Genomic DNA, 11,941 nt, shown 5'->3' on the forward strand with positions numbered 1-11,941 from the left:
CCGGGAGCGGCCACTGCACTCCAGTCTGGGCAACAGAGTGAGACTTCAACTCAAAAAAATAAAATAAAATAAAATAATTAGCCAGGCGTGGTAGTTCACGCCTGTAGTTCTGGGTACTTGGAAGGCTGAGGCAGAAGGATTGCCAGAGTCCAGCATGTTGACACTGGGGTGACCATGAGCATGCCGCTGCACTCCAGCCTAGGCAACGGAGTGAGACTCCAACTCCAAAAAAAAAAAAAAAGAACTGATTTCATCTTTCTTTACCATGTCTTATGGGCTACCGCATCATTTTCACAGGATAAACTATGGATCGGGTTAGGGATCAGGGCTGTGGTTAAGCTAAAGGAGTTTCTGGCCAACTCCTTGATTTCCACAGGAGATTAAACTTGATGTGATAGGAGAGGGAAGAAAGAGCAGGGGTTGGGAGTGTACAAGGGCTACTGACAGTGAGCGTTTCTCCATTGATAACAGCAGCCCAGCTAAAATACTTCCAGGCTCTGACTAGATGCTTCTTGCTCATTACTTTCTTTAACTTAATCTTCTCAATAACTTGCAAAATGAGTATTTATTTTTTATTTTTTTTGAGTTGGAGTTTCACTCTGTCACCCAGACTGGAGTGCAGTGGCCGCTCCTGGCCATCACAGCCCCGACCTTCTGGGCTCTGGCGATCCTTCTGCCTCAGCCTTCCAAGTAGCGGAACTACAGGCATGCGCTACCACGCCCAGCTCATTTTGATTTATTGTAGAGATGAGGTCTCGCCAAGTTGCCCAGGAGGGTCTCTAACCCGCGGGCTCAGGCAATCCACTCACCTCAGCCTCCCAAAGGCGGGGGATTACAGGCTGAGCCACCACACCCGGCTTATTTTTTATTTTTTATTGAGTATCGTTTTTATAGATGAGACATCTGAAGTCTCTAGTAATTAAGTTGTCTATGATTATAGAGCTAGTAAGGGTCTTTTCCCATTCATTATTCTTTCTACTCACTTAAAAAGTACCAACCTGTCGTCTATTGTTGCCATTGAACTTGAATCACTGATTTACCTACTTAATAAAGATGCACTCACAATAGCAAAAACATAGAACTAACCGTGTTGCCCATCAAAGCTGAACTGGATAAAAAAAACGTGGTACATGTACACAATGGAATGTTACGCAGCCATAAAGAAGGACAAGCATATGGACTTCGCAGCAACTTGGATGGATTTAGAGTCGATCATACTCAGTGATCTATCACAGAAACAAAGAACAGAGTACCATACGTTCTCGCTCATAAGTGAACTTTGAACAATTATCATAATACTATAAAAAGGGATTGGCAGTAGTGGAAAACTGCCAGGGAAGGGAGGGGCACACCTCATCAACAAGGACACCTGCATAATGAACATTTGTATACCTAACCCTAAATTGTATATCTCACACCTTAAAAAAAAAAAAAAAGATGCACTGGGGCCAGATGCAGAGGCTCACCCCTATAATCCCAGGACTTTGGGAGGCCAAGGCGGGTGCATTGCTTGAGCCCAGGAGTTTGAGACCAGCCTGGACAACTCAACAAAACCTTGTCTGTACAAAATAATAATTAAAAAAAAATTTAACCAGGCATAGTAGCTTGTGCTTGTAGTCCCAGCTATTTAGGGTGCTGAGGTGGAAGGACCACCTGAACACAGGAGGTTGAGGCTGACCTGATTGTTGTGACCATGCCATTGCACTCCAGCCTGGTGACAGAATGAGATTACAAAAAAAAAAAAAAACAGCCGGGCTCGGTGGCTCAACCTGTAACCCTGCGCTTTGAGAGGCTGAGGTGAGTGGATTGCCTGAGCCCGCGGGTTCAAGACCCGCCTGGGCAACTTGGTGAGACCTCATCTCTACAATAAATCAAAAAATTAGCTGGGCATGGTAGCACATGCCTGTAGTTCCAGCTACTTGGAAGGCTGAGGTGGAAGGATCACCGGAGCCCAGCAGGTTGAGGCTGCGGTGGCCGGGAGCGGCCACTGCATTCCAGTCTGGGCGACAGAGTGAGACTCCAACTCAAAAAAAAAAGGAAAGCACTGAGAGGGAGGGGGCCATAGACTACTGCTTACATATTGTTTTTTTCCAAATTAATTTTCCTAGCCAGGCTCAGTGGCTCAGCCTGTAATCCCACGCTTTGGGAGGCTGAGTTGAGTGGATTACCTGAGGCCGCGGGTTCGAGATCTGCCTGGGCAACTTGGCAAGACCTCATCTCTACCATAAATCAAAAAAAAATTAGTTGGGTATGGTAGCGCACGCCTGTAATTCCAGCTACTTGGAAGGCTGAGGCAGAAGGGTTGCTGGACCCCAGTGGTTTGAGGCTGCAGTGGCTGGGAGTGGCCACTGTACTACAGTCTGGATGACAGAATGAGACTCCAACTCAAAAATAAAAAATAAATAAAATAAAATAAGATTAATTTTCTTTTTTACTTACATATCATTGTAGATGGTATCATTGTTCAGTACCTTATGGATAGATATTTTATTTCCTTTTTCTCTGTGGATGCTATCTAGACAGTATATCAACACTGGCAGTGTTTTCTAAGAAGAAACAGGTATACCTCCTCCTTTAGGAGATGATGTCAATAAACTGTGCTATCCTTAAAACCTCAGCCAAAACGACATTTTGTTCATTAGTTATTTCTGCTATTATTGTTTCCCTAGTTTTTATGTGTAATTGTGTTCTGCTATAATTTTAAAAACTATTCATGTGTTCTGTTTTGATCTTGCATTAAAGTAAGGTTTTTCACAAGTTTGTGAATGCAGAAAATCCTATTCTGGACTAAGCCCAATCATGTCTCCTGCAGGAAAGCATCTCTATCAGCGGATGTCTTCAGCCTTGGTTATAGCTCCTCGTCCAGTCACAGATACATTCCCCGGAGGGCGGTGCTCTATGTACCTGGAAATGATGAAAAGAAAATAAAGAAGATTCCTTCCTTGAATGTAGATTGTGCAGTGCTTGACTGTGAGGATGGTGTGGCTGCAAACAAAAAGGTAACGGCTTGATTTTAGGATGGGAAAAAATGGATTGAAATTCACTTCTCTTCCAAATAGTGGCATTGTTCTCTATTTGGAAAGATTCTATCTCAACTTTTGCTGTCGACTAACAGTTTTCTACATAGTCCTTTTGTGATTTTAAGTGTGTGTCTCTTTTCTCTGAGAGAAAGGAAGAATCCAATCAAAATATATTTTAAAATTATGACCTTTGGTAGATGTGATAGACAGTCAATTTCAGCCGTGATCATCACTGGTCTAGGTAAATGAGTTACATGATTCCAGAACTGTGGTGTCAAGTTTTCAGACCAGTAAAATGCAACTAGAACTTTATTTCTTCTTTTTAATCACAAAGTAGACTGAGTAATGGTCTTGTCTCTTCTGGGACAGGTGCCAAGAAATAAAAGATGGTTTTCCATGGGTAAATCACCATTGCCCCTACTTAACTAAAGGGAGAAACTACACGCAGAACCTTAGAGGTTGGTTGTAGCTTCTGGCTTCTTCATGGCCTGACCAGAGAAATGAACCTTAGAAGATACCCAATTTGTAAATGGGTATAAAAGTTCTTACTGGGTGGCTACATAGTGAGTGCTTTTTGTTTCTTCTTCTTTTTTTGCTTAACTTTGTTTTTGTAATGAATGTGAATTTGTTCAATAATTAGGTGAAGTGTATAAATCATTATAAATAGCTTAGGTTTGCAAAGAACTTTTTTAGTTAAAGATATGCATTCCCTTCACCTTTATCTGTCCAGGCCCTAGACGATGAGGTTGGGCTGAGAGTAGATTGTGAGGCTGAGGACCCAGGGCCCTGTCCATCTGAATTTATACTTCTCTGGAGAGTTTCTTGCCCTAGGTGATCTGAAACAACATGGCTGTCTTATACAACTTTGTGAATTAATTTCTTTCTTTGGAGATTCTAGGAAACAAATATTTGTCTTAAATTTTTTTTCCCAAAGCTAATTTCCAGGGTCTTCCTAATGGTCAAACAAAGGTTTTCCAAGTATTTGGAAAAGGATTAAAATGAGCATGTGGAATCTAAAGCGTCTACTCACCATCTTTGGCATGTGCCAGGAAAACACAATTAATCTTTCTCCCAGAGTATGAAGGTAAATAGGCCTTTTTCTGCACGATATAATGTGATTCCAGTAAGTTATTTCCTACAACCCATGTAGTGCACTCTAAGATTAGACGCTAAATTCTAATTCCAGTTCTGTTTGACCCAGGGCAATTCACTTTACTTCTTTGCCTCAATTTCTTATCGCTACTGTAGGGATGACAATATCTTCTTTTGTCAGGGACAGGGATTATTATGAGAAAAAAGTTGATAAAGTGCCTGGTAGTAGCTTGAATTCCTATAGGAACTAGATTAGATAAATCCTGGAGTAATCACGATTAGAGGGGAGCTCATTTTAGCATTGTAGCACAGTGAACCATTAGGTGCCCTGATAAACTTCTAATTATATTTCTTCACAAATCTTCAAGCTGTCCTCCCATGCCCACTTGAGGATGTTTCCTGCTACCTAGGTGAGTTGGAAATATAGCCCATTCCTGCCTTGCATTTTCTTACTGTTTATCACTGTTTATCTGTGTTCTGAAGCCATCCTTATATCCAGAATAGTAACAGCTGAGCTACTACTTAGGAGAAACCTTGGGAGGAGAAGGTGAAGGAAAAGTTAATGATGGGCAGGCTGTGCCTGCCATCTTGGAATGTGTCCCTACAGTGTTTTTATTAGGGCCTTGAACGATGCATTACTTGCTAGACACACTCCTCTATGCATGAGTCAACCAAAATTCCCTTTTTTATCCACAGAAAGTTCTGGAAAGCCAAGCTGGTACTTATAAAAAAAAAAAATTCAGAACTTAATCTCATATATTTTGTTCCACAGCCCTAGCCTGTCAAGGTCTTTTTGGGTTTTGGTATCATCATCTAACATTTATATCATCTGAGGATTTGACAAGCATACCATATGAAAATTTATCAACTGCACAAGCATGCTACTAAAAACTTCTGTTCAAGTTTATTGAGCAAATATTTACATAGTGCCAGGCACTGTAATTTGCATGAAACCCAAAGAGGTATTATTATTACATTCTTTTTACAAATAAAGAAACTGAGGCATAGAGATCAAGTTCATGAATAATATAGTGACTGTGGTTATTTAGTCACCTAACTCCAATATTTTAATGAGGCTATTATGAGATTTCTTTTTTTTTATTTTAAATTTGTGGGATACAAGTCAGGGTTAGGTACATATGTGGTGTTCATACAGGTAAAGTTTGGGTCCCACTTTGGTCCCCACTTGGTCTGGTTCTATTATGAGATTTCTATCAAATGCCTTTCAGAATGAAGACATGTTCCCCATACACCTGTTTAGAAATACCTTCTTGTTCCATTCTTCCACCTGGGGTCAGGTAGACAAGACTTGTTCTTGATGAATCCCCCATGTCAGTACCTAGTTTTTACTTACCACCTCTTTTTGAAGTTCTGGAAATACAAAACTGGTTTACTGAGAATTTCTTTTTTTTTTTTTTTGAGTTGGAGTCTCACTCTGTCGCCCAGACTGGAGTGCAGTGGCACGCCCCCGGCCACTACAGCCTCGACCTGCTGGGCTCCAACGATCCTTCCGTCTCAGCCTTCCGAGTAGCTGGAACTACAGGCGCGCACTACCATGCCCGGCTAATTTCTTGATTTATTGTAGAGATGAGGGCTTGCCAAGTTGCCCAGGCAGGTCTCGAACCCTCGGGCTCAGGCAATCCACTCACCTCAGCCTCCCAAAGCGCGGGATTGCAGGCTGAGCCACTGAGCCCGGCTACTGAGAATTTCTTAAGCAACAGGTGCTATATCATGTATATTTTACATACATTATCTCGTTTACTTATATTTTCTTATTCATATATTGTTTGCATATATTAACTCATTTGTGTATATTATTTGTATATTAATCTTTATAGCACCCATTTAATCCTCATAGCACTTTTGAAATATGCTCAAGGTTACGTTGCCAGTAAATGGCAGAACTAAGATGCAAATCTCTGATTTTTGTCAGGAATCAGCCTCCAGCTTACTGCTGGCATGTTTCATACTTCACATTTTCTTCCTTTCTTGGAAAGCTGGTGCTATGACTTCTGTTTACCTTTTGTCAGCTTCTTGTTCTCTGTGATTTCTCAAAGGTTACTGATAGGAGCTCTCTGTTTACAGCTGTGAAACCCTTTCCGTATCTTAGGATTGTAACTCATTTAGACCTAGGGACTTCAATTCGTTTGAAAGTCCAAATAAGCCTAAAATTTCTCACAAATCTTGTATTCTTTTTTCTTCCTCTTAATCATGTTTTTTATTTGATTAAGTTACCTCTTAATCATGTTTCTTTTTTTGTGTTTTTTTGTTTTTGTTTGTTTTTGTTTTTTTGAGTTGTGGTCTCACTCTGTCGCCCAGACTGGAGTACAGTGGCATGCTCCTGGTCACTGCAGCCTCGACCTGCTGGGCTCCGGTGATCCTTCCGCCTCAGCCTTCCAAGTAGCCAGAACTACGGCATGCACCACCATGCCTGGCTAGTTTTTGATTTATTGTAGAGACAAGGTCTTGCCAAGTTGCCTGGGCGGGTCGCAAACCTGCGGGCTCAGGCAATCCACTTGCCTTGGCCTTCCAAAGTGCTGGGGATACAGGCTGAACCACCAAGCCTGGCCTTAATCATGTTTCTTATTTGAATGTTATTCTTCTTGCTAGCGAAGATAGAGACAATTTTTCTCTATTTATTTTCTCTAGTTTATTTCTCAGTAAGAAAAAAATCCATATTAAAACTCTCATTTCAGTTTGTCTAGCTATAGTTTTGCTAAACTATTATTGCCTAATTTAGCTTTCTTGGAATTATTAAAACTTAGTTACTTCATTTTATTTTTCTTATTAATAGACTAATTCCATATTTCATTCAGTTGACTCTCTGTGGAGTGTGGGCTTATAATGAAAACAATAGGAGTTTCCACAAAGCAGTTTATAAGTATATAATACCTTCCAGCAGGCTCTAATCCTGTCCTGCTAATCCAATTTGTGTTTAAGTAGCTCCTTCATGTCAAGGATGGCCCTACCAGCTCACCTTCCCAAGCATGGATGATGAAAAGACTGCCTCCACTCCCCTCTTATCTTCTCCTTTTTATTGTCAAATTCATGAGGAAGTGGGGGTCTGTCTAAGCCACTGCTTGCTGGGCCACAGTAAAAATATGCCAAGTAATGGACAGATTTCTGATGAATCATCCTGATACTGGGTGAGGCCAAGAAAGTAGGAGTGGAGGAGGTAGAGCATGCATTGGTTCCAAGGCTGCAATTTCTATTGAGTAAATATGTAAATCTCATTTAAATGTGTTCATGATTTAAGTTCATATATTTATATTTAAATACATAACATTTAAACAAATGCTGAATTCCTACTCAGCTAGTCTGCATGGCTGGCAGGAGGGATACAAAGATGGCTGGCTGCAGGTCCCCAACCTGGAGGAGTCACAGGCTGGTGGTGAGACAAGCACAAAAGCAAATAGTTATAATCCAACAATATGGATCATAAGAGCACATTCTTTTTTTAAAGCATTTGCTCTAAGTGTTTTTTAATTGCCATTTTGATCTCTGGTTTAAACATGAGATATAAAAGAGTGCTTCCTGCTGGGCTCAGTGGCTCAGCCTGTAATCCCGCGCTTTGGGAGGCCGAGGTGAGTGGATTGCCTGAGGCCGCGGGTTTGAGACCCGCCTGGGCAACTTGGCGAGAGAGACCTCATCTCTACAATAAATAAAAAAATCAGCCGGGCGTGGTAGCGCGTGCCTGTAGTTCCAGCCACTTGGAAGGCTGAGGCGGAAGGATCGCTGGAGCCCAGCAGGTCGAGGCTGCGGTGGCCGGGAGCAGTCACTGCACTCCAGTCTGGGCGACAGAGTGAGACTCCAGCTCAAAAAAAAAAAAAGAGTGCTTCCCAAATTCTGTGGAGAAGAACCAGTTGGGTATTTCTATTTATTGCTTTCTTTTGTTCCTTCCTTCCTTCCTCCCTCCTTCCCTTTCTCCCTCCCTTTTTCTTTCCTTCCTTTTTCTCCTTCCCCTTTCCTTTCTCTCCTCTTCTTCCTTCCTTCCCTCCTCCCCCCTTCCTTTCTTTCTTTTACATCTTCAATCCATTGTGGACTAATATTTTTGTAAAATACAATAAAAATGAATTGCTATAAAAGTTAAATACTGACTGGGTGCCACAGCAATGTCAGGTGCTGCAGAAGTTTCTAGACTCTTACCCTGCAATGTTGTACTTACCTCATAGTGCCATATTAAAATGTTATGACCAGGAGTCATAATGACCAGGAGACAACGCTTTGAGTAGCAGGGACTTAGAATTTTTAAATTTCCAAGTGTATGAGAGTTTGTTGTTTTAATTTATCTTGTTGCTAAACTCTAGTATAGTTGCTTGGTGGTTAGAAAATGTGGCGTGAATGACAAGGATTCTTTGAAAATTGTTGAGTCCTGCTTCATGACCTAGTACGTTAGCCATTTTTGTAAATGTTACACGTGGTGAAGAAGAAAGTGTATTTTCTATTTACTAGATGCAGTGTACTATATATTTTCCATTAGGACAAGTTAGTTATGTTATTCAAATATCCAAATCTTTACTGATTTTTATCTGCTTAATGTATCAATAATTGAGAGAAGGTAGTTGAAATCTACCCTTCAATGGTGAATTTGCCAACTTCTTCCTGTTCTATCAATTTCGCTGCTGGTAGTTTGAGTCTATGTTTTTGGGTGCATACACATTTAGAATTATTGCATCTTCCTGGTATATTGAATCATCTTTTTATGCACAGATCATCTCTATCTCCTCTAATGCTTTTTGCTTTACAGTTTATGATCTGATATTAACATAGCAGTACCAGCTTTTATTTGGTTAGCATTTTCTTAGTATATCATTTTAATCTTTTTGCTTTAAAACTTTCCATATTTTTATGTTTTAAGTATATCTCCTATTGCTTTTAACATTTCTGTATCCATGTCACCAATCTTTATTTTAACTGGAACTGTAATCCATTTACTTTTAATGTGATTACCGGCAAATCTAGATTTAATGACACCACTATATTTTGTTCTTATTTTTTTCCATGTTGTGTCTGTTGTATGTTTCTTTTTTTCTATCTTTCTTTTCTTTTAAAAGATTATTTGACGTTTTGGTTGTTTTTAGTACATGTTTCCTCTTGGTTTAGAAGTTAGGACTATATTTCTAATTTTTATTGTTTACTCTTGAAATTTTACCAGGTATACTTAACAAAGCCTAAAATTAATCTGTATCTTCTTTCTAGACAACGCAAGGCTCTTAGAGTACTTTAAATTCAGTTATCTCCTTTGTGATGTATGTATTATTTTTGCCCAGTATTTTAGTTATCTCTTTTTAATACTATACATTTTATATTATTGGTGTTACTATCTTAGAGATACGGTATTTATTTAGGTTATCTCATCTATTTTGCTAGTGTTTTTGCTCATCAGTCCTTTTTGCATCTCAGATCTTCTTATCAGCTTTCTTCTGAGATGCAGCTTTCAGAATTTCCCTCTAGCAAAGGTTTGTTGAAGTAAACTCTCAATTTTTATTTGAAATTTTATTGTTTTGCTGGGTATATAAATCTAGATTGACAGTTATTTTATCTCAGAACTTTGGAGATATTGTTTTGTTATTTTCTGGTTACGGTTGCTGCTATTGATAACTTCATGGTCAGTCAAAAAAAATAGGCTATTGTCTTTTTTTTTTTGGCTGCTTTTAAGGTGGTTTTGCCTTTAGTATATTGAAGTTTTACTAAAATGTGACTAGATACGGATTTATTACTCTTTTCCTCTCTCTTATCTTCTCTCTCTCTCCCTTATTTTCTTTTTTCTTCCTTTTTGTTGTAAGCTGTGTTTCCTATATTTGTGGATTCATATCTTTTATCAGTTTTGTGACATTTCCATGAGCACTTCACATGTGACCTCTATTCCATTCTTTCCATTATTTCCTTCAGGCACGCTCAATTTACATATTTGAGAACTTTTCATTCTGTCCTCTTTGTCTCTTAATCTCTTTTCCTATTTTCTCCTTGTCACTCTACGCTACATTCTGGGTTAGTTCTTCATATTTAATTTCCAGCTTTCCAATTCTCTCTTCAATTGTGTCTAATTTGTTTAACCCATCCTCTGAGTTTTTAATTTTAGTAATTATATACTGTTAAGTTCTATTTGGTTCTTTTATATAACCTCTTGGTATGTTATCATTCTGATAATTTCAGTATTTCAGGGCTTAAATAATTTTTTTTAATCTAAAGAAGAGAAACTTTGGTTAAATGTTGAGACATTTATTTTCCCACATCAACAATCATGGATTATATCATGATTATGAGTGGTAAAGTTGTATATCACCTCTGGAAAACATAACACTACTGAGTAGTATGGCATCCCATAGAGAACTTCAATCTTTTTTCTTTTTTTTTGAGTCGGAGGCTCACTCTGTCACCCAGACTCAGTGCAGTGGCTGCTCCTGGCCACCACAGCCTCGACCCGCTGGACTCTGGCGATCCTTCCGCCTCAGCCTTCCAAGTAGCTGGAACTACAGTCACGTGCTACCACGCTCGGCTAATTTCTTGATTTATTGTAGAGATGAGGTCTTGCCAAGTTGCCCAGGTGGGTCTCGAACCCACGAGCTCAAGCAATCCATTCACCTCAGCCTCTCAAAGCACTAGGATTACAGGCTGAGCCACCAAGACCAACTAGAGAACTTCAATCTTTGATTATAGTGCAGAGACCTCTTGGTTTCTTAGCCTCATCAGTTCTCTTTGAAATTACCCATCTAAAATCATTTTTTGTTGTTGTTTTTACTGACTCTTACTCATGTGAATACACACACACACACACACACACACACACACACACACACACATTATATACATATATACACATTATATATATTATACATAATAATTATATATATTATTTACATCAGATAAGTAATATGCTGATATTGTTACAAGGTTTGAGGGAGGAAACAATAGCAGGAAAACCCAGTCATTGTGCTTATGAACCACAAAAGAATTATGAACCTATATTGATTGGAATTCATTCATGGGGATCCCAAGGGCCTAGAATAGGAAGGTTTTCCTCCAAAGATAATTGTAAGCAAATACAGCTTCTGCTGGTAGTCAGAGATATTACTAATTACTCTGGGAGATGTAATTTATTCTTCTGAATTTTGCAGTGGACTCCAGGCTTCGTATTCTGATACCAGATCTGTTGTAAGAATTTGGTTCCCAGCCGGGCTCAGTGGCTCAGCCTGTAATCCCATACCTTTGGGAGGCTGAGGTGAGTGGATTGCCTGAACCCACAGGTTCGAGACCCACCTGGGCAACTTGGCAAGACCTCATCCCTACAATAAATCAAAAATCAGCCGGGCATGGTAGTGCGCTCCTGTAATTTTGACTTCTTGGCAGGCTGAGGCGGAAGGATCGCCAGAACCCAGCAGGTCGAGGCTGTGGTGGCCGGGATGGCCACTGTACTCCAGTCTGGGCGACAGAGTGAGACTCCAACTCAAAAAAAAAAAAGATTTTGGTTCCCAATATTCTTATTTTTCTCATCTCTTACAAGTCAGAATTCAACCATTGTTTTATGTTTTGCATGGGCTTCTGGAAAATTCTCTTGCATTTTAATGAGGTCAACAATGCATTTATTTATTTATTTATTTATTTATTTATTTATTTTTGAGTTGGAGTCTTACACTGTCACCCAGACTAGAGTGCAGTGGCCGCTCCTGACCACCGCAGCCTCGACCTGCTGGGCTCTGGCAATCCTGCCGCCTCAGCCTGCCAAGTAGCTGGAACTACAGGCACACGCTACCACACCTGGTTATTTTTGATTTATTGTAGAGATGAGGTCTCGCCAAGTTGCCCAGGCGAGTCTCGAACCCGTGGGC

General features: G+C 39.9%; 1 protein-coding gene across 1 annotated transcript in view; it reads left to right on the forward strand.

The window, feature by feature from the left end:
- CLYBL (citrate lyase beta like) overlaps window positions 1-11,941 on the forward strand; it is a 153,627-nt gene that overhangs the window by 36,689 nt on the left and 104,997 nt on the right. The window contains exon 2 of the mRNA XM_008073709.1: window positions 2,813-2,999. Within this exon, the coding sequence (XP_008071900.1) occupies window positions 2,813-2,999 (187 nt within the window). The remainder of the gene's footprint in view (window positions 1-2,812; window positions 3,000-11,941) is intronic.

This window comes from Carlito syrichta, unplaced genomic scaffold, assembly GCF_000164805.1.
Source record: "Carlito syrichta isolate Samal-C Ts95f unplaced genomic scaffold, Tarsius_syrichta-2.0.1 Scaffold316024, whole genome shotgun sequence".
In the NCBI taxonomy this organism is placed as follows: domain Eukaryota; kingdom Metazoa; phylum Chordata; class Mammalia; order Primates; family Tarsiidae; genus Carlito; species Carlito syrichta.